We start from the raw sequence: 23,146 nt of genomic DNA, 5'->3' as shown, positions 1-23,146 counted from the left end.
AAGAATGGCAGCCCTCAGCTTGGCTGGGTAACGGAAGAGGAAACAGCATGTTTAGCGTAAGTTTTCTCCCACTCCTGGGCAGGTGTGGCATTTCACAGCTCCCACCTGCAGGATCACAATCGTGTTTACTTTAAAGAAGGAAGCAAGCCAGGGAAGATTTGACACTCTTCAACACCAGACCTGTATTTCTTTAAGACACAAATTCCCCTCTCCCGCTTCTCATTCCACAACCAGTCCACAGATTCTGCACTTCTAAAGATAGACCTGGGACACAAAATATGCACTTACGAATTGTCCATGCTTGGTCAAAGGAGACCCACAACCTGTGCCTTCCTGGTGGATCTCAACTAGTATGAGCTCTCGACGCAGGCCACAGTTTTTCTGAGTGCATTTCCTAGAGCCCCCTTGACCTCCCTGTTCCGCAGGCTGTAGAGGAGAGGATTGACCATGGGCGTGAGGATGGTGTAGAAAAAGGAGAGCACTTGATTGAGCTGCCTCAGTGAGGCTGTCCTGGGTATCATATAGACAACGACGAGGGTGCCATAGAAAACAGTGACCACCATGAGGTGAGAGGAGCAGGTGGAGAAGGCCTTCTGCCTCCCCATGGTGGTGGGGATCCTCAGGATCGCAGCTATGATGCAGATGTAGGATACCAAAGTGACTACAAACGGGACGACTACATCCAGAAAACAGATTATGAAAGTCACCAGTCTAAGCACGGTGGTGTCACTGCAGGCGAGCTCTAGCAACGGGGCAAAATCACAGAAGAAGTGATCAATTGCATTGGGACCACAGAAGTGTAACTTGGAAAATTGTCCAGTGACTATGGTAGACATCAGTAATCCTGCTAGCCAGGACCCAGCCGCCAGCTGGAGACAGAGCTTCCAGTTCATGAGGCTTGCATAGAGCAGGGGTTGACATACGGCCAAGTACCGATCATAGGACATGGTGGCCAGCAGGTAGCACTCAGCACCTGCAAAACAGCCAAAGAAAAAGAACTGCGTCATGCAGCCTTGAGCAGAAATGGTTCTGTCCCTGGTTAGGAAGCTGGCCAGCAGCCTGGGCAGGATAGTGGAGGTATAGCAGATTTCTACACTGGATAAATTCCCCAGGAAGAAGTACATGGGAGTGTGAAGATGCCGATGTGCCACCACCAGCACAACAACGAGGATGTTGCCAAACATGGTCACCATGTAGATCATGAGAGAGAGGATGAAGAGAGGCACCTGAAGCTTGGGGACGTTACTCAATCCTAGCAGGAGGAACACCACTGGTGAGGTCTGGTTGTCCTATTCCTCTTTCTCCATGAGGTGCTGTAGGACCTTCTTTTCCCCATGAGGCAGGAAGGGAACCTGGGGAAGGGCATGCGTTTCTGTGTTTTTTGTGAAAATGAACTGGGAAGAAGTCACTGCCAGAGACAACATGGAGGTTTTCCCCTATTTGACTGAATTCCGACTTGGTTTAGGGGCACTATTCCTGGCGAAAGGGCAAGAAAAGGTTCTTTGAGAGAGCCAAATTGCTCTTCTTTGAAGAATCTCCTCTGATTAGAGAGGTGAGTTGCCGCATCGAGGTGCCTATTTCTGTGGAATGAAAGAGAATGTTCATTTGATCACATTAGATCGTGATGTGTGAAGTTATTGCCAGGACCACCCAGCATAGGTTTTAGCCAAATTTCAAGCAAGAGAAAGACGGGCCAGAGAGGAAAACTCCATCATGCAAAAAAGCCTTTAGGGGAACGCATCGTGCCGTAGACAGCTTCTTTCCACTGAGGAAGAATGGACAGCGAAGAGGGCTAGTGGTCTCAACTCCCTGAAACATTTGCTTTCTGATGATGCAATTCTGTCCCTGGACAGTCCATCTCTTTCCACTGACCAAGAGTGGCCAGGACTTACTAGCTTGGTAGCTGAAGGCACTGCAAAGGGTCTGTTAGACAGGAGACTCACAAGCAGATATGAACTTGGGAGAGAAGGGTGGGAAAAACGGGATTCCAGAGAAGAGGTCCCTGAGGTTCTAAGCCAAATGAGGAAAAGCGATGTTGCACAAGGAGGAGGCAAAAAGGACAGGGGTGACGATCATTTGCTGGACATCTCTTCCTCCTCACCTTACATTTCTGGGTGCATTTGGGCTGCCTCCCTGCAGCAGCGCAGCACCTGGACCTCAGCATTGCCACCTGAGTGCTCAGGGCTCCCTGTTCAGCACTGCAATGAAGACACAAGAGTGTCCTGGGGGTGAGTGGGGGCTGAGGCGGTGCAGGATCCTCATGAAGCACAGGTTTCCAGTAAATGCCTGATACACACCTGGTTGCCTGCCCAGGGAACGCCTGTGGCTGAAAGAGAAAGTCCACACCACCTCTCTGGGCTTCCATAACACTCGGGTCAGACAAAATACTGTCTCTGATGATGCTCTGCCTCAAACTTCACACATTTTACAGAGAGTTGGAGATGGCCAAGGCAGGCACCTGGACAGCCCAGAGAGTTCCTGGCACAGAGGAGCCCTTTGACTCAGTGATTCAGCGCACCTACACTGGGATGCATTGTTCCAGAAGGTGTTTCCATGGGGAGGGTACCCCAGAGTCGGTGCTCTCAGTAAATCACACCCCATGCGGACGGCTGAGAGACAGCTGTGAGAGAGCTGAGGCATTGAGGTGAAGCCCTAAGACACAAGCAAGATGGAGAAAGAGACAGAGAGAGAATAAGAGTTGAGACATTAAAGGACGTGTGTTGGCACGCTGGCCCCATACCCTCCTCTCCAACCTCTTCATGTCCACGGAGGTGTCCGAGTGCCCATCAGCTGATGCCCCGCAGCTCTGTCTCTGCACTGACAACCACGCTGCCTGTATCTGTTCAGTGGTGTCAAGGACCCAGGGAGGGTATCCAGAGGAAAGAGTGAGCTGGGATAAGAAGACGTGCAGGACAGGGCTGTACCAAGACACATGGTCCCACTTCCTAGTGGCCGCTGTGCAAAGAGCCACTGGCACATTAATGACACCCACCTCAGCAAACCCAGCACCTACCTGTAGTCCCCAGCAGGATGTCACAGCCCTTCCTCTGAGGGGAATGGAGCATGAAAGGCAAGGTCGGGGGCTATCTCCTGCCTCTTCCCCATTCCACCCTCCCCTTTCCAATTCTGCCTGCAGACCCTGACCCATGACTTAGTCACTGCTCTGTCCTTGCACTCACCTGTCACCATCTCCTTCTGAGAGTCTTCAGCAGCACCTGAATATCCCCTTCTCTGCAGTGCCTCCCGGGTTTATAGAAGAGGCTCCTGAAGGTTCCTGCTGCAGCTCAACTCTCTGTGTCACAGCAAGTGAGCCCTGTGCAAGTGAAGCCCTGGGGGGATGAAAGCCCTGAGCTGCCCTCCCTTGGACCTCTGTGCTCTTCGGAGGTGGGGAAACGAGCTGGGGAACGAGCCGTGATCTCTTCCAGCTCACAGAGCAGAACTATAATGAGATGCTCCTCACGGCTTCTCCTTCTAGACTCCATGAATGGTCGGTGGGGAAGAAGGAGTGATTTACTCCAAACTGAGGAGACTGGGAACGTGGGACAGGATAAGCCCCCCACAGGGGTGCCAGGCTTTGCCCATTAAGGAGAGGGGAAACCCAAACCTTCCCCAGAGGCCAAGACGCTTTATTTGCTGTTCAATATATTCATCGATGATCTGGATGAAGGGATAGAGTGTACCATCAGCAAGTTTGCTGATGACACTAAACCGGGAGGAGTGGCTGACACGCCAGAAGGCTGTGCTGCTTTACAGCGTGACCTGGACAGGCTGGAGAGTTGGGCAGGGAGGAACCTATTGAAATTCAACAGGGTAAATGTAGGGTACTGCATCTGGGGAGGAATAATCCCACACATCAGTACAGGTTGGGGGCTGACCTCCTGGAGAGCAGTTCTGTGGAAAGGGACCTGGGAGTCCTGGTGGACAACAGGATGCCCATGAGCCAGCAATGTGCCCTGGCGGCCAAGAGGGCCAATGGCATCCTGGGGTGCATCAAGAAGAGTGTGGCCAGCAGGTCGAGGGAGGTCATCCTCCCCCTCTACTCTGCCCTGGTGAGGCCGCATCCGGAGTACTGCGTCCAGTTCTGGGCTCCCCAGTTCAAGAAGGACAGGGAACTGCTGGAGACAGTCCAGCAAAGGGCTACGAAGATGATTAGGGGATTAGAACATCTTTCATATGAGGAAAGGCTGAGGAACTTGGGTTTCTTTAGTCTAGAGAAAAGAAGACTGAGGGGGGATCTTATTAATGCTTTCAAATACTTAAAATACTGAAACCAGGACAGGGAGGATGCCAGAGGGATGGGAGGAGTCTTTTTTCAGTGGTGCCCATTGACAGAACAAGGGGTAATGGGCACAAGCTTGAACATAGGAAGTTCCATCTTAACATGAGGAGGAACTTCTTCACTTTGAGGGTAGTGGAGCACTGGAACAGGCTGCCCAGAGAGGTTGTGGAGTCTCCCACTCTGGAGACATTCAAAACCCGCCTGGAAGCTGTCCTGTGCAACCTGTTTTAGGTGACCCTGCTCTGGCAGGGGAGGTTTGACTAGATGATCTCCAGAGTTCCCTTCCAACCCTGACTATTCCGTGATTCTGTGATTCTGTGCTGGGGGCTAAAGTGAGCTCAGCTGCTGATCTAGAGTGACAGTTAGGACTCCACCCTCCTAGAGAAATGGTGCACAGGGTTCTGCTTGGTTCCGGCTTTAGGTTAAGGGAGCTGACTTAGGTTAAGCTCTGCTGACTTGCTCCTCATGACAAGAGGACCCCTCAGGTCTCTCCTCTGAGTGCAAAGGGACGTAATTTAGGGTAGCAACTGCACAGAGCATTGTCTCCAGTGGAGTCAGACTTGGTGGTCAGGGCTGTGTCCCAGTAGGGTCTTGAAAACTTCAAAGAGTGGACATTCCATAGCCTGCGTGGACAACTTGTTCCAATGTCTGTCTGTCTGATGTTCTTCCTGTTCCAGGTCAGAATCTCCTGTTTCAGGTTATAGAATCATAGACTCCTAGGATGGTTAGAGTTGGAAGGGACCTTAAAAATCATCTTCTTCCAACCCCCTGTCATGGGCACCTTCCACCAGTCCAGGTTGCTCAAAGCCCCATCCAGCCTGGCCTTGAACACTTCAAGGGATGGAACAGCCACAGCTTCTCTGGGCAACCTGTGCCAGTGTCTCACCACCCTCAGAGTGAAGAATTTCTTTTCCCATATCCAATCTAAATCTCCCCTTTTCCAGTTTGAAGCCATTCCCCCTCGTCCTATCACTACATGCCCTTGTAAAAAGTCCCTCTCCAGCTTTCTTGTAGGTCCCCTTTAAGTACTGGAAGGCCACTGTAAGGTCTCCCTGGAGCCTTCTCTTCTGCAGACTGAAGAACCCCAACTCTCTCAGCCTCTCTTCATAAGAGAGGTCTCCATCCACCTGCATCATAAGAATGGAACCATGTAGTTACCAAGGCTAATGGTTTCTTCACAAGCAGAGTCCTTTTGTAACTGTAAGGTTGCAGCTGTTCCTGGTGGGGGTCTCTGCAGATCCATCTCTGATCACACATGAAGCCTTGCTCCAGATGTGCCCCAGCTGTTGGTGGCTTTCGATGTGTGTGAGGCCAGAGCGGGGGGACGAGGGGCCCATGAGCAGCCCTCCCTCGGCAGATCCCACCACCCTTCAGGCACACTAGCTGAAGGGGGGTTTAGCAGGTGGGTGGGACAAGACAATCTCCAGAGACCCCCTCCAAAACCCTACCGGTGTGATCCTGGGATTCTGTGAGTGATCTGGTTTGAGCCAGTGCACCTGAAGGAATTTTTTCCTGGATGATATTTACGTTCACTCTTGGCTCTAGTTAAGGTCTGACCCACGCTTTGACTCCAGGGGAGCTTTTCTGTCAAAAACAAGAGCATTTTTCCTTTCCCACTTGGGTTCTGATAGTGACTCCCAGACACCTTGGCCACCTTTTTCCTCCACAAGACAGCTTGCTTCCAGACACTGCTTCCCTGACTGAAGGGAGCTAAGGGTCCTCACTGGTGCCTACCTGAGGCTGGTGGCAGCTGAAGAAGTGTGTCCTGATCAACCTGTGCAGGTACAGTCTGGAGAGTCAGGCCCGGCAAGGACTCAGAGCCCATTTTGCCAATTTGTACCATGCTGTTCCTCCAGGAGTTCCTCAGCTCTGGCAACGTTGAGGTCTATGGTCAGCAGGGCCCTGTGAGCCTTGTGCAGAGGGCAGGAGAGAGCCAGTCAGCCTTCTCCAGCCCATGAGTCTCTCTAGGAGAAGACCCAGGTCTGCCTTAGGCACTGGTTCTGTCCAGCTCCTGGACCCTGGTCTTCATGGTCTCCTCATTGCCTGCACCCGGGCATTGGAGTCCAGGATGTTTGCAGCCCTGCTCCAGTTGCTGGAAGACAGACCTCGTATCCTCCTCACCGGTGATTCCAGCTTGAAGTTCACTGCCATTCACACATGCCCACTAAGAACAGAGGATGCGCCCGCACAGAAGGTAGTTGGAAATCGGCTCCAATGAGAACATGGGACACAGGCTACTGCAGGGCTCCATCAGAGAAGCCTGCTGACTAGAAACCTGTTTCCACTCACACGGTCCCTTTTCCCCCCTTTGCTCTGTTTTCCTATTTTGTTGCCAAACCACTTTCCTGCTGGTTCTGTTTTCCTTTACACTCAAAAGGAGTTTTCCAGGGCTACACACAACAGGGACTTATCCAAGAGTGCCGATTTCAGTATATATATAGCAACACACGGATTATGGTGCTGTAGGCATCCTAGTCAAGGGAAGGCTTAAAGGGAAATTGCAAGGAGACTTTTGCAATGGCTGCGTGGGTCTGTAGAAGAGATGCTTCTGAAATGATCATAGAATCATGGAGTGATTGAGGTTGGAAAAAGCCTTTAAGATCATCGAGTCCAACTGTTAACCTAACACTGCCAAGTCCAGCAGTTAATTTTGAAGGTGACTCATTTTGGCTCATTTTGGAGCTGGTTAATTCTGAAGGGGGTGACTCAACTCAATCCTTTGGTTCCATGTCAATCCCCTCTCTCAGACCAGTGTCTCCTCTTGTCGATGTAGATGATGAGTTGGGAGGGTCCCTGGACCACCCAGGGGATTAATGACTGAAGTGCTCTGGCTGCACACTTGCACAGGCTTGATGCCCAGCTACACCACCATGAGAAATGTAACAGAATTCATACAGCTTTTGCCAGAAATATCAGTTCCTAGCTGGCAGTCCAGAATACCCATGCAAGCCAGCAAGGCTGGAGAGGCATTTCCTGAGTCTGAAGACAAGTGGGCTGGATCAATATTTGTTTCATGCCACTGGGTAAAAACACAGAGAAAAGCAGAATCCTTACAGAGGGCAGTTCTGGTGTCCCATTTCAAGAAGGAAGAGGAAGCCCAAGAAAAGGGAAGGAAGGGTCAAAAACACAACATGGTATTAGTTACCCTTGTCACGCATTCAACTGACTGGGTACTGAAATTGATCCTCACAACCGTACCACATCTTTCCTGAAGACCTTTCCAGTCATTCCAGAGTGGAAAGTCCTCCTTTTCACACCGCTGCTGGTGTTTTATCTGCTCACTGTCACGGGGAATGCAGTCACCATTGTCGTCATTTGACTCTGCCGCTATACCACACCCCCATGGATCCCTTCCTCAGCACCTTGTCCTTCTTGGCCATTTGGTTCACTTTGGTCATTCCCCTAACATGTTTGGCAGTCTCTGTGGCTGCTTACAAGTCACAGACCTTCTCCTCTGTCTTCCTGGGCCCAGCTGAGTTTAACCTATGTGCTGGGATGTGTTTCCTTTGCTGCAGTGCCATTTGCAACCCCTCATACTACTCTGTCCTTACGAACTCCTGGTTGTGCTCCATGCTCATCTTTAGCTGCTGGGCAATGACAACTCTATCCATGCTCAGCCCACCAACTTGTATGCCATCGGACCCTCTGTGCCCAGTGTAGAGACTGCTTCTTCTGCGGCATTGTCCCTTTGCCGGGAGCAGCCCGCGTGGGCTCCAGCTACTATGAAACATGAGCGTTGCTCTCTCCTCTTATTTTCAGATAATTTAGGTGTCACCCAACAGAATAAGAACACACAACCCTTTGGGTGTTTGAACTGACCCAGAAAATGGAAACTGGGACTGTGACCTCTGTTGCACTGACTCACTATGCTCATCCTGCTGTAGGTGACTGAGCCTGAGCCGCATACAGCCAGTGGTTTAACCTCAGAAAGTTTTCCAGGCACAGCCAGTGCAGAAATTCCCCTGTGCCAGACTAGAGGCAAAGAACAAGCCGGGCGATTGGGTTCTAAGACAAGCCTGAGCCCCAAGCTCAAATGTCCATGCAAGCATGGGGCACCGCCCTATACTGAACTTCCCATTTTACTCCTTGGGTGAGTGCTACCCATTCTGCCCTGGACAGAGCCTGTGGGGACAATACAGTCTGTGGAGAAGCTTTGCATCCCTGCTTCAAACCCACCATCTCCTCCCCACCCTCTCCTCCCCTTGCATTTTGAATCATCCTAACTTTGGGGGTCATCTGCTCTGCTTCTTTCTATGTCTAAAAGCAAGTGCAAAGATGAAGGGGAAAACATCAGTCTTCATTGCATGTATTTTTTCTTGTGCTTCCTTCTGTTAGATGTGTATTTTGATGTAAAAAAAGAAAACCCACTAAGTTAATGAGTCAGAGATTTGAGACTTGAATAATGAGTTTCATGTACTTCGTTGCAGGTGCCTATGAGAACTTGTTTCCCCAAGGCTCCCTCTACAGTCAATGGAGACACGAGAAAATGCTAGAGGTTGGGTCCTCCCAACCCATAACTGGCATGCCAAAGAAAGATTACAAATCTCTTCCAGACACTCTTCTCTTGCCCTGCATTTAGGTCAGGACATTTGGTAGTAATAGCAATGAGCCGCTGTTTGGAAACCACTGCATTTCGGCCCAGACGAATGTCAGAGGAGACCGTGTGACAGAGTGTGTGGAACCATGGTAAATTTCAATCATTATTTAGAATACTGAAGAAGACAAGTTCTATGTGGTCCCTATTCCACCCCCTCCCCCTTTCCTGAAGAAACAGAGAGCCAGAATCTGTGGAAGAGAGCAGGGGATTACAAGAGAGGTGCTTGATATTACTTGGTTTGAAATCAACAAATCCTCAGAGATTCCTAGCCCAAAAAGGCAAGTACTGAAAAGTACAAAAAATAGCTTTCAACATACATATTTGATTTGATTTGATTTGATTTGATTTGATTTGATTTGATTTGATTTGATGGTTTAACATTTGTGCAATAGAAGAGTTTGGCACATAGGTAAGACAGACGTTTGCAATAGGTCTGAGAGAATTTGGAATTTCCCAGGAATGGGCTGAAATGGCTAAAAGCCCCTTTAAAATCTTCTATTCTGCAGAAAGAACCCTTTGTGAGTGTTTGAAAAAGGTAGAAAGAAGACGACAAATACTCTGGGGACTCTAACTGAAATGTAAAACATAAAAGCCAGGGTGTGAGAAATGCTTGGAGGACTATCTCTGTGTTCTATAGGAAGACTGCAGGAAAGCAAAGGCGTAGAAGAGGAAGGATAGACCTTGTCATCCAGACCATGAAATTATCACACTTGGCTTTGTGCCGTGTTCCTGTCTCGGCAGGATGAACTGAAATTCAGCATGGGACCAGAAAATGAAACTGCAGTTACTGAGTTCATCCTCGAGGGTTTCTCGGGGCTTGATCAAAGACTACAGCTATTTCTCTCTCTGGTCCTTCTGCTCATATACCTGACAACAGTGATGGGGAACACAACCATCATTTTCCTCGTGTGTGTGGATCACCGCCTGCAAACCCCCATGTACTTTTTCATCAGCAACCTGTCCTTCCTGGAAATCTGGTTTACGTCCTCCACGAGCATCAAATTGTTTGTGATCCTGGGTTCTGGTAGGAGAACAATCTCACTAAGCAGCTGCTTTGCCCAGTCCTATTTCTATTTTGCCCTGGGCTGTACAGAGTTTGTTCTACTTGTTGTCATGTCCTTTGACCGCTATGTTGCCATCTGCCAGCCTTTGCGTTACACTGCCATCATGAAGCCTCAGCTCTGCGTCCACCTGGTTCTTGCTGCTTGGGTCATGGGCATCACACTCTTGACTTACCGTCCGGTCCTCCTCTACAAGCTGACTTTCTGTGGCTCAAACAAGATCCATCATTTTTTTTGTGACAACTCCCCCTTATTCAAATTGTCCTGCTCTGACACCAGCCTGATTTGGAAAATAGACTCGGTTTTATTTTCGTTTGTCATTCTCGGTTCCTTATGTTTAACTCTGACATTTTACATAGGCATCCTTCCCTGTATTCTACACCTCCCAGCAGCCTCCGGCAGGAAGAAGGCCTTTGCTACATGTTCTTCTCATCTCACCACCTTGGCCATTGTATACGGGAGCTGCATTGCTCTCTATGTGCATCCTTCAGGAGATGTTTCCTTGGAGGCAAACAGAATGGTAGCTTTGCTGAACACTGTCCTGTACCCATTCTTAAATCCATTCATCTACAGTCTTAGAAACAAGGCTGTGATACTGGCCCTGAATGAAGCCATTGCCCGTGCAACACGATAGCTTTTCCCTCAATCACGATGCCTTTCGGGACAGCAACTCCAATGATCTGCTCTCCTATGTTAAATAATACCAATGAATATGCATATAACCTCCAAACGCAGATGTCTCAGGAGATTTATGTTCTCATTGGATTGTTTTAGGTTGAGTGATAAGAAGCTCATCTGCAACGGAAGAAGGCACAAGCAATGTCAGGGGTGTAACTCACTTAATGTCCTGCTCCCCAACCCACCACAGCAGAGCCACCAGCTCATCAAGAGCCCATCTCCAGAAATCGAGAAGAGCACAGAGGCACAGTGGCAGATGGAAACCCCAATTACAGACTCCTGAGGAAGGAACAGCTCAGCTCAGCTCCTTCCAGGGCTGCCCTGGAACAGCCATCAGCCCCAGGTGTGAAACCCATCAAGAAGAGTCACAGAGAGCAGCTCCCTGGATCACCATTTGGACTACGGGGATTGTTGCCTAGGGCTGTAGGACACATTATGGGTACGCTCCTTTTGATGCAGCCCAGGATGTGGTTGGCTTTCTGGGCCAGTAGTTCCCTGAGCTGCACTTTTGGCCTCCTTCAAAGTTGGGTCCAACACTTGATTGTCCTCTCACACGAGACCTCTACAAATCCAATGACCTTTCAAAAATTATATTCCACAGAAGTATAGATCTTCCCCTGTGACTTCATTGCCACTATTCTGCCTGTTAATAAAGTGGTTTGAATGTCTCTCATCTTTCAGACCTGTATCACCTGTTTATATACAATGACCATTTCTAAAGTCAGCTTTTCAGATGCAGACTGTCTCGACAAAGGCCTTTTCTATTGCACTCCACTTTTCTCCTGCCCTTCCTCTTTGGTCATTCAGATTCCTGTCACCTATCCAGCTGCTGCTTTGAGCTTCAGGGAGTTACAAGTTTGCCTGTCTTTCAGTTGTCTAATTATCTCCTTTAGCCAACTCTGTAACTACGTTTATATCTCTCCTTTTGTACCTGTCCATCTAAAGCATTTCTGATAAGATCATCCCTTGTAGCAAAGCAACCTCATTAGAAGCAGCTTGTCCTGAGCATCTGGTTGCAGAGGGTGTTTTATTGTTTATCAAACTTGATCATGCTTTACTTTTCTCTGCTTGCAAAGAGGAAAACTCCTCCTGCGCCTGGGTGCAGCCAGGTCTCTGAGGAGCGCAGGAGGGAGATGGTGCAATGGAGCTGTAACACCCAGCTGCAGACTTCAGTGGAGAAGTCTGAGGTAAGGAAAAGTGATGCAGATCCCAGTTGGCCAATGACAGGGATGGGGAGGAAGGGGAGGTGAGGAGCAAGGCTGTCCATACAGTCTCAGACCTCAGGGGACTGCTTTTCCTGGCTGCCTGGACCTCTTGAGGAGACCCTCTGCATCAATATCAACTGCTGACTGCTTCTATCGCCTCTTCTCTAACTGAACTGTTAATAAAAAAGCCCTTTGAAATAAAAAAAAAATAATATTTTCTATTAGGTTCTCTTTAAAATCTTCCTTCTAAATTACAGTATGAAACATCTCCAATTAGCTTTATTGAATACTTGAAGAATATTACAGGGAAAGAAATAGCTCGTTTGGCCTTTCTGTACTTTAACGAGCCCCATAGTGTATTTGGCCCTGACTCCATTAACCTCAGACACTGAGAGGAGACTGAACAAAGTGCTCCAGAAGTCCAAGTCAGAAGCAAAGTACCTTGAAGCCTTGATTGGCCCCACTGAGGGTCGTTACTGCCAAAGCCTCCCCATGGGCTCGTTAGAGGAGATAACTGGAGGCTGTGGCTGCAGGTAGGCAAAGGCACTGTGCAGGTGGCTGTAATGCTGAGGAACCCCTTGGTTTGGTTGATGCAGCAGAAAGGCCAAACCCTGACCCCCAGGCCCTGGGAAGGCAGGTCCTGCCCCTCACTGGTGGCTCAGGGCTCTTCCTGGGGGCAGTGGGGTGTGAGGGTGAGCAAGGCCGAGTGTAGGAAAACTGCACACCACCTCCCGGCTTCCCCGAGCAATGGGGAAGAAGAAACCAAGTCCAGAGCCTCACCATAAACTTGTGCCTGTGTTATGGTTTGAGAAACCCCTCACAATTTATTGTCATTTAGACAATCACTCTGTCAGCTGATGACCCCTGCCCATCCAGGAAAGGGAATCAGACAAAAAACAAGCAAACACATGGGTGGAAATGTCAACAGATTTAATAGACAAAGATTGGATAATTTACATTACTAACACCAAAGAACCAATAGGGATCCAGATACCAATACAAAATATACAAAGACTACACTCAGCCAACGATATCAGTCGGAAGCTGTGCACTCCCAGCAGTGGACAGTAAATGTGGGACACGGTGAGCGCTACGGCTTCGGGAGGAGCGGAAGGTCTCAGGGATTTGTCACTGGGGCAAGAAGTTCTCAGGAGGGCAGCCATCAAGGGAGAGAATGAACTTTGCAGCAAACTTTCTAATCTATATTGAATGTGACGACGCTCATGGTATGAAATAACCGTGGTGGCAGCTTGGGTCAAGTGCTGAGGTCTCCCTCCTGAGGTCCCCACACCGGGCGACCTCGAAAACGCTGAGACTTCGAAACTCACACACCACAACTGGCTATAAAGTAAATATAGTCACAAATTCAGACACTAGAGTCCTCTAAAAGTGCAGTCTCACTCAAATTACTGTTATATTTGTCTTCTAATGTATATATACACACACACGCAAAAATATAATTCTCTAAAGTGATGAACTATTCCTTTAAGAGGTCTGTTGAATTTCTGTAGTTCAAAACGAGGAGTCCCATCTATCGTAATTGTCAGCAGAACTGCTACCCTGGACTTCCGGAGGGCAGACTTGGGGCTTTTCAGGAGCCTGGTTGACAAAGTCCCCTGGGAGGCAGTCCTCCAGGGCAAAGGAGCCCAGGAAGCCTGCATGGTTTTCAAGAAGGAAGTCTTAAAGGTGCAGGAGCAGGCTGTCCCCCTGTGCCGAAAGACAAGCCGTTTGGGAAAAAGACCGGCCTGGCTGAACGGGGAGCTAGGGTTGCAACCTAGTGAGAAAAAGAGGATTTATGGCCTTTGGAAGGGCAGGCCACTCATGAGGACTACAAAGAGGTAGTGAGGCTACGTAGGGAGAAAATTAGAAGGACCAAAGCCCAGCTAGAACTAAACCTGGCTTCTGTTGTCAAGGGCAACAAAAAAAGTTTCTATAAGTGTATTAGCAATAAAAAGAAGACTGAGGATAATCTCTATCCTCTAGTAGATGGGACCGGTAACATAGTGACCAAGGATGAGGAAATGTCTGAGGTACTTTATGCCATCTTTGCCTCAGTCTTCAGCAGTAGAACCAGTTGTTCTCTAAGTGCCCAGACCCTTGAGATGGAAGACAGGGATGGGGAGCAGAATGCATCCCCTGTAATCCAAGGGGAAATGGTGAGGGACCTGCTTCAGCACCTGGAGGTACACAAATCTATGGGGCTGGATGGGATCCACCCAAGGGTACTGAGGGAGCTGGTGGAAGTGCTCACCACTTTGCATCATTTATGAGAAGTCCTGGCTAACCGGGGAGGTCCCAGCTGACTGGAGGTTGGCAAACGTGACACCCATCCACAAGAAGGGCAGGAAGGAGGATCCAGGGAACTACAGGCCGGTCAGTCTGACCTCGGTGCCTGGGAAGGTCATGGAACAGATCATCCTCAGGGCCATTACATGGCACATGCAGGAGAATAGGGTGATCAGGCCCAGTTAGCATGGGTTTGTGAAAGGCAGGTCATGCCTGACAAACCTCATCTCCTTCTATGACAAGGTGACCCGCCTAGTGGATGAGGGAAAAGCTGTGGATGTAATCTACCTGGATTTTTGCAAAGCTTTTGACACCGTTTCCCACAGCATTCTCCTGGAGAAACTGGCTGCTCATGGCCTGGACAGGTATACTCTTCGCTGGGTAAAAAATCATCTGGATGGCCGTGCCCAGAGAGTGGTGGTGAATGGAGTTCAATCCAGTTGGTGTCCAGTCACAAGTGGTGTCCCCCAGGGCTCGGTGCTGGGGCCGGTTCTCTTTAATATCTTTATTAATGATCTGGATGAGGGGATCGAATGCACCCTCAGTAAGTTCGCAGATGACATTAAACTAGGTGGGCATTAAACTAGGTAGATCTCTCTGAATAGCCATGAAGAAAAACATGCCCCTGAGGAGGCTGCTGGTGTAAAGTGAGTGAGCGCCAGGGCCAAAAGGCAGCAGGCAGGAGGTGGAAGCAGGGGCAGCTGCCAAGGAGGAACTGGGAACGCTTGGCCCAGCATGGAGGGAGGGTGTCAAAGCCAAAGTTGCCATGGGCTGGAGCGTTGCCGTGCTGGGGAGCAAAAGCCCAATGAGCTGAAGCAGGCTTGGAGGGTCATGGGGAACGAGTCAGCCTCTGCCGGGAGGCCTGTGACAAGTGGACACTGCAGAGGTTTGCATCTTGAATGCACGCCTCAGCCTAGGAGAGGGGGGTGCCTCCTGCAAGGGATGGTGCGGGGGCTGTGCCAGTCCATCCATATGGCTCTGGGTGGTGCCGACTCTACTTGAAGTCATTCGTCTAAGCCAAATGCATTGGCATTAATGCCAAAGTGGCTAGTTAATATCAAACATGTTATTCCCTTTGTCTCTCTGCTTTGACATCTTTTCACTTTGACTACACTCCCAAGATCTTTTTAATGAGCCACATCAGAACTGAAGACTAAAGGAAATTTATGCCCTGACTTGGTTCCTTCGGGTGTTTTATGTGGGAATGAGCCCTCTGGTGCCGAGTTCCTGAACTGCAGCTCCTGAAAGGCTGACCAAGCTTCTGGAGAAGCAGCAAACCTGGAGGTTTCTGAGGGTGTTGGCAGGCCCTGCTGACGTCCCTCACTGAAGAGACCATGGAGGGAATGAGCAGACAAAGCACCTGTCTCTGGGGACTTGTAAAGCAGGAAGTCGAAGGCACTTGGTACAGGAGGAAATTTAAATGTGAAGACCCCTGTGAAAACCCTTGATGTGCTTCACCAAGCAGAATGGTCAAGCCCAGAGCCCCATCCCCTGGGAAGGGGTATCCTTGGCCTCTTAAAATACTCTGGTCACTTCCTGGGGGCAATGCAATGTGGGAATGTGTAACACCAGGTGCAGATCAGCAGTAGCGCACGTCCCAGGCTCTGTGGAGGGCAGGTGAGGAGAAAAAATGCACTGGAGCTGTCAGAATCTGGTGTCCTCTCATGGCGCACAGTGGAAGAGACAGAAGCCATAGCTGAGCAGACAAGGCTCTCAGTTCTGTTTGGGTGTCAAAGCCCCACCAAGGTCCTTGGCCGTCCCCACCACAGCTGCACACTCCTACTCCTGTGCCTGCTTCCTTCCTGTGAGCACTGGGATTTTCTGGGGCTTTGGCAATGCCTGTGACTTCCCGACAATGCGTGTGGATTCTTCAGTCATGATGACCTTCCAAAATGTATCACAGCAGCCCTCTTGTGACATTGGGCTGATCTCCCAACATCTTTAGATTCATCCCATCTGGTCCAATGGACTACTAAGGGTTGACCTTAGCTAAGTATCCCCAGACTTGATCTCCATCCACTGCTGGGTTTTGCATGGGGATTTGCCTCTTAGGCACATGGAACTGGGAGGCCTTGCTGGTGAAGAAGGAGGAGAGAAGAGAACACAGGAAAACTTGGATCTACACATGCTCTTAGCGAATTCAGCAGTGGTCACACACGATGTTCAATTCTTCTTTCAAAGTTCCTGGAGTAGTAACAGCTCATCCTTATGCCCTTGAACTTCCGTGCAAGTGTCAGCTCTAGAGGACCTGTGGCTTTTCTAAAACCAACTGTATTTCTGAATTCTTCCTTTGTTTTAACACATGCCTCCTCATCTCGCATGCTTCATTTTCTCTATGGAGCTTCCCCATGAATTTTCTGTTTCCCCAAGCTCCTCTCCTGACAGCTGGGCTTGTTTTTTTCTGACTATTGGTATGACTACACTCTCATACTTGACACATGCTGTCCTTGCAGATGAGGTATACTGAGCTCTGCTGCCCTTCTGTGCTGCTCACATGGGCTCCCCGACTAAAAGTCACAAGACGAGGCCAAAGACTGCTCGTCTGAGGTCTAGCATCTACACTCTTCTATTCTCCTTCCCTCTGGGGGGACAGGCCCCACTATTTCATGGATATGATAGCCAAAGCTGACATTCTTTTGACGTTCATGGCCAGCTCTACCTTCTTTGAAATTAACAGATGCAGATGAGCATTACCATTTTTGGCCGATCTGGCAGCTGTGCTATAAAGACTGGGGTCCTCAGCTGTGTCTTGACCAATATTCTCGAGAAGCCTCCAGGACAGTTTGCATGCAGTTGTGGTCCCCTTCCAGTGAATGCCAGGGCAATTAAAGTTGACAGGGTGATGTAAATAGGTTTGTTGTCTCCCACCACAATGTAACCCTTACCAGTCTCTTTTCTGACCCTTCCTGGTTCACCCAGTTTATTTATCACCTAGAGGAGCTCCACAAATCTAAGCAGGTCCTTCACCCTGAGTGCAAGCCTCTCTCAAAATTTCTGGCCTCCTGATCATCCTGCACCCACCCATCACAGCACCCCAGTCATGGGAGATGTCCCAACACCCCTCAGCTCTTCTTCCCTCCAAGTGGAATGAAGAGATGGCACACACAGCTCCAGCCCCTCCTCTCTGTGCCCAGCCTGAAGGCCCTGGGGCATGGCTGGGCTGCGGCACCTGAGCTGTGGCACACTTGGGCTGAGAGCAGACTCACAAGACCTGCTTCCAAGGCCCCAAGACCTCAGTTGCGCAAAGGTTTTGCTTCAGAGCAGAGACATGCTGGAGTGGATGGCAAAGGGCAGTGTGAAGAGGAACTGAGGTGCACACAAAGGGAGCAAACTCTGTGGTGGAGATGAAGCTGGTCTGAGGAAGAACAAGATGGTGTTGAAAATGTCCTTGGTGTGAACATGCTGTGATTCAGGACCACTGTGAAAATCATTGGCCTGATCCATGATTCTATCATCAAGGGGATGGCTAAACAATTCAGGAGAGAAGAACCAGCATAGTTTGAGAGTGAAGGAGCATGAGAGGAGACCCTGGTGTGATGTGCTTGCTGGTCAGGCGCTGCCCAGTTTCTCTGGAGAGAGAAAGGGACAGAGCTTGTGCCAGTGCAGGGGTGGGACTCAGTCAGTGGCCCAAAGGCACCCACTCTGTCTGAGATGCTCTGGGTGATGGCTGTCACACAGCCAGGCTGGATGGGGATGGGGTTCCTGTACAGGACCTCGGCTGTCCCTGTCAGGCACATGCAGTTGTGCTGGAGAGCCCTGGCACCTCCCCTACCACTACAGCCCTGAATTTGTAAACTAAATTGAGGTTCAGCTGCCCTGAATTAGGTCAGGCAATGAAGGGATGCACGTGAGACACCTGCCATTCTACTCCAGGGACATGTGGAAAAGACAACTGATGGAGAAGAGAGAGACTTAACTCTGCCCGTGCCGCACGACTCCATTTGGTCAGCTGAATCCCTCTATGGGCTGCCCTGGGCAGAAGGAAGAGTTACAGGGGCACTTGTCCTCCACGTGGACACCTTCTGTCATTGAAGTTGGCCAAAGGGATTTCCCTCCAGCCTCCACCAAGATGCCCCCAGGTGCTGCCCTGTCTCTCTGAACTGCTCCAATAGAGCTTGCAGTTCCCAACATGCCTCTTGGTCACCTCTGGCACCACAGATGTCCCCAGGTGTCTGTGTCCGAACATCTTCCTCCTGCCCTCCCTCTCCACTCATTCACAAGTGAGCTGAGACCAGGAGCTCTCATGCAGGAGCTGCTCTTGTGCCCATGTGAAGTGAGGCCAGAGGAATGCCACCTGCTGGGGGTTTGTGGTGGGCATGGGATGGAGCTCTTGTAGCCCCAGGGACTACAAACCCAGGCTGAGAAGCCTCCATTGACTCAGCTGAATCCCTTCCCTCCAAAGAAGAAAAGGACATTGCTCCCTGGCATTATCCTGCTGTCATGTCTAATACTAAACCAAAACAGTTACTCTTAGACTTAAATTTGCAACAGCTAGAAATAAGTCTCTCTCCACAACTAAGGGTGGGAACACGAGGGACTCCTTCAGGCTGTTTTCCAGCGGGTTCCCCTGGAGCCCCAGGGACACCTCCAGGGAGCCCAGAGGGGACAGAGAGAGTGCCACCGTGGGCTGGTCCTCTGCTGCTGAGCTGGGCCGGGCTGCTGGGCCGGAGGGAGCTCCTGGCAAGCGGGCAGCACTGCAGAGAGACAGCTCTGCCCAGGAGCAGGGCTGGGGGCACTGCCTGCAGGCAGCGAGAGGAGACCTGCGAGGCAGAGAGACTTAAAGGCAGTTGGGAGTGGGGGGTGCTGAGAGCTCACTGGGGCAGAAATCTTCACCGCCCTCTGTGTGGTAAGTCTCGGGGTGCCGGGCAATGCAGCTCCAGTCCCTGGAGGGATCTCCTCAAGCTGGTCCATCTGAGAGCTGCTGGGCTCTGTCAGGAGGACTCTCTTAGTTTCTTTGCTATAGAGGAGGAGGATGTGCTCCAGAGCAGGGCTTCCCTGCTGCCCGGTGAGAGGGAGGGGGCCCGAGGGCTGCCTTCTGCTGGGGATGGTTGTGGAGGTGTGCATAGGGGTGTGCAGGCAGGGGTGGGCAGGGCTCTCCTTGCCATCAGGGTCCCTGCACCCCGGGGGCTGTGTGCTGGGGCAGGGACTCTGCCAGGGTCAGCTCTGCGCCTGCCCGGGGAGCTCCCACGGAGCTTCTGTGGGGAGAAGCAGTGGGTGGAAGGAGTGACTGCCAGCAAGGCAGATGCCTTCTGTTGCTGAGATGGACCTGTGTGGGTCAGGGCTGCTCCAGATCCACATCACCCCCAGGATATTTGCAGAAGGCCCGTTTTGAAGAAGGACATCGAGGTACCTTTCCCCTGAAAGGGAACAAGTCTGTGCTGTGGGATTTCTCCTCTCAGCTGCTGGGTGGGCAGTGGGAGGTGGGAATGGATTTCTCCTTTGTGGAGAAGGCACAGAGACCCCCGTTCTCGTTAGCTCTTCCCTGAAGCCCTCCTGAGCCCCCGCACACCCAGAGATGCCCCCGGGCAGCGCTGTGCTGCCAGGAGGGGTCTGCAGGGCAGAGCTGAGCACACAGCGGGTGGGATGGGCTCTGGGGCACTGGCAGGGAGGAGACCCGGGGGGCAGAGAAGCAGCTCCAGGCAGGGGCAGCTCCTGGCAGCCCAGACACAGGCAGGGACAGAGAGGGAGCTGATGCCAGAAGTGCCCAGGCAGGGGGGATCCTGGCACCTCCGGCCACCCCCTGACCTTCAGACAACTTCTCGGCAGGAAGCCTCTGCTCTCCTCTCACACCCGCCCCACAGCCAGTGGGTCCAGAGCCCGAGATGCCTTCTCGGCAGCTGCACCTGCAGTCAAGGAGATGTGTGATTGTCCTACAAGTGATGCACAACATAAAAGCAAGTGCCCTGCAGTGTCTCTGTCTGGAGACACTGTCACTGAGGAGAAGGCTTCACTGCACGCCTGCCTGACTCCCTCTCCTCGCTTCCTTTTTTCAGAGCACAGACGCTTTTCTCCTCGTTTCCCCACCCCTCTGTTGAACCCTGCATCTCAGGAGTTGGGAGGAGGTGTGGGTCAGCTTCTCTTCTGCCTCTGACTCTGCCTCTGACTCGTGCCCCAGAGGTGCCCTCATGGAAAGTTGGTGTCGAAGCAGTATTTTACCTGATAAGAGAGAGTATCACTGAGTTTGTGGGGTTGGGAATGAGCTGGGTCATTCCTCATTCAGCTGTGGGAGGGGGATTTCTGTGAGGAGTGGCATGGGGATTTCCTCAGAGAAGTCTCTCCCAGTTTGTCACTGCCTTTTCCTCCTTGGACAGGTCCCCCTGCCCAGAGGCAGCAAATGTCCAACAGCAGCTCCATCACCCACTTCCTCCTCCTGGCATTGGCAGACACACGGGAGCTGCAGCTCTTGACCTTCGGGCTCTTCCTGGCCATCTACCTGGCTGCCCTCCTGGGAAACGGCCTCATCATCACCGCCATCGCCTGCGACCACCGCCTCCATACCCCCATGTACTTCTTCCTCCTCAACCTCTCTGTTCTTGACCTGGGCTCCATCTCTACCACTCTACCCAAAGCCATGGCAAACTCCCTCTGGAACATCAGGGCCATCTCCTATGCAGGATGTGCTGTCCAGCTCTTTTTCTTTCTCTTTTTTATTTCAGCTGAGTATTTTCTCCTCACCATCATGGCCTATGACCGCTATGTTGCCATCTGCCATCCCCTGCACTACGGGACCCTCCTGGGCAGCACAGCTTGTGTCCGCATGGCAGCAGCTGCCTGGGCCAGTGGGTTTCTCAATTCTCTCCTGCACACGGCCAATACATTTTCACTGCCCCTCTGCCAGGGCAATGCCATGGACCAGTTTTTCTGTGAAGTCCCCCACATCCTCAAGCTCTCCTGCTCACACTCCTACCTCAGGGAAGTTGGGCTGATTGTGCTTGGTGTCTGTTTAGCATTTGTGTGTTTTGTTTTCATTGTGGTGTCCTATGTACAGATCCTGAGGGCGGTGCTGAGGATCCCCTCACAGCAGGGACGGCACAAAGCCTTTTCCACGTGTGTCCCTCACCTGGCCGTGGTCTCCCTCTTTCTCAGCACTGCCATGTTTGCCCACCTGAAGCCCCCCTCCATCTCCTCCCCATCTCTGGACCTGGTGGTGGCAGTGTTGTACTCGGTGGTGCCTCCAGCAATGAACCCCTTCATCTACAGCATGAGGAACCAGGAGCTCAAGGATGCCCTGTGGAAACAGGCCCAATGGGCGCTGTTTCACCGACAATAACCCACCGACAATAACCCACCGCCCAGAGTTTATCTTAGACCACGAGCCTGAATTTTTCTCTTTTGATAATCCTGCTTATTGATATTTTTCTGGGTTTATACTACTTTTTTTGAGGCTTGATCCTACTGGGTCTGACCCTTGCACAACACTGAGTCAGATGTAGCTGGTCAGATAACAGCTCTTAAATGAAATGGGATGTCCCAGGCAGAATAGGGAGAAAAGGGAGAAACAGAAAAAAAAGACATGGGCTGAGATAAATATTGTTTAAAAGAACAGTAACAGAAAAGATATTATTACTACTACTACTAAAAATAATAATAATAATAAACAAAATAAAGTGATGCAACACAAATTGCTGACACTTCCCAATAATTAACTCCCCAGCCTGTCCGGAGATGTGATCACTGATCCCTGCCCCCCTGCTAACTCCCATTTATATACTGAGCATGACATCTATGGGATGGAATATTCCTTTGGCCAGCTTGTCTTGTCTGTCGCCCCCCACCTTCCACAGGAAGTTGAAAAAGTCCGTGACAATATAAGCATCACTCAGCAACAACTAAAACAATATGAGTTAGCAATGTTATTCTCATAGTCAATCCAAAACACAGCAGCTACCAGGAAGGATATTAACTCTATCCCAGGCAAAACCAGGACAGCGTCCGCCCCTTATTCTATACCATCTACCTCATGCCCAGGTCTTACACTTTTCCATAAATCACCACCATTTTCCTGTCTTTGATATATGTGTATATGCACACAGATATCATTCCCTTAGTCCATGGCCCATCCCACTGAAATGTCCCTTGAGTTCATTTAGTCCATGACTTTGGGCTCCATCTGTTGTAACTGTCTTTCCCGGCAGGAGACGTGGTGTGTGGTGTTGACTTGTTGCGTGCTGCATCTGGAGCTTGCAGCTGGTGTAGCCGGCATGGCCCATGCCCATCATCTGTGGGTTGAAGATGTCGATCTCAAGACAATTCCCAGGTGCCAGTTGCTGCAGCCACTTCTGGTTCCATCACTTCTGCGCTTTGCTCAGTTTCATCAAAGTTCATTCTTCATTAATTTAGGTCACTTTCACTGCAATGCCATAGATAGAGCATATAGCAACCGTATCAGTGATGACATATAGTGGTAATTTAGCAATAAATATCATATCATTTGATTCATTGGCCATTCTCACCAAAATCAAATCCCCTTGAGGAACACATCGATCATCCCCATCCTCCTGCATCACCCACCAAGTGCACTCAGGGCCTTAAAATAAAGGAATCCCACAGATAGTTTGTCCTTTGCTTGTGTCAGGAATAACCCAGACTCTCTTCCCAAACATATTCAGATCCTCAAATGTTCCCTAACCAGGTGGCCTTTGCCAAATGTGTATCCCGACTTTTGAAGATCCTACCACCCATGACTCTCAGTGTAGTTTATAGCAGTCCGTTGTATTGTTTCATTTTCTCAGAGGCTCGTGCATGGTAGGGGATGTGATACACCCGCCCAATGCCATGCTCTTTGGCCCAGGTGTCTATGAGGCTGTTTGGAAATGAGTCCCACTGTCTGACTCAATTCTCTCTGGGGTGCCATGTCGCCATCAGACTTGCTTTTCAAGGCCCAGGATAGTTGTTCAGGGCAGTGGCATGGGGCAGAGGGTGTGTTTCCAGCCGTCCGGTGCTTGCTTCCACCGTTGTGAGCACGTGGCGCTTGCCTTGGCGGGTTTGAGGGAGTGTGATAGAACCAATCTGCCAGGCCTCCACATATTGATATTTCAGC

General features: G+C 50.5%; 3 protein-coding genes across 3 annotated transcripts; 2 read left to right on the top strand and 1 right to left on the bottom strand.

Moving 5' to 3' along the window:
* Positions 1-347: 347 nt before the first annotated feature.
* On the bottom strand, positions 348-6,104 carry LOC309685035 (olfactory receptor 8A1-like; the record flags this gene model as incomplete). The annotated part of the gene is made up of 2 exons (XM_082500854.1): positions 348-1,280; positions 6,066-6,104. The coding sequence occupies 2 exons, from the start codon at positions 6,102-6,104 to the stop codon at positions 348-350; spliced, it is 972 nt and encodes a 323-aa protein (XP_082356980.1).
* Positions 6,105-9,635: 3,531 nt separating this feature from the next.
* On the top strand, positions 9,636-10,571 carry LOC309685046 (olfactory receptor 6E1-like; the record flags this gene model as incomplete). The annotated part of the gene is made up of 1 exon (XM_082500862.1): positions 9,636-10,571. One exon carries the CDS (start codon positions 9,636-9,638, stop codon positions 10,569-10,571), a length of 936 nt encoding a protein of 311 aa, XP_082356988.1.
* A 9,869-nt stretch (positions 10,572-20,440) lies between these two features.
* On the top strand, positions 20,441-21,376 carry LOC309685034 (olfactory receptor 14A16-like; the record flags this gene model as incomplete). The annotated part of the gene is made up of 1 exon (XM_082500853.1): positions 20,441-21,376. The coding sequence occupies one exon, from the start codon at positions 20,441-20,443 to the stop codon at positions 21,374-21,376; it is 936 nt and encodes a 311-aa protein (XP_082356979.1).
* Positions 21,377-23,146: the final 1,770 nt, after the last annotated feature.

Source organism: Vanellus vanellus (genome assembly GCF_965231255.1).
Source record: "Vanellus vanellus genome assembly, contig: HAP1_SCAFFOLD_125, whole genome shotgun sequence".
In the NCBI taxonomy this organism is placed as follows: Eukaryota; Metazoa; Chordata; class Aves; order Charadriiformes; family Charadriidae; genus Vanellus; species Vanellus vanellus.
Note: the sequence above shows the minus strand (reverse complement) of the source record. Positions and strands in the feature narration are given on the sequence as shown.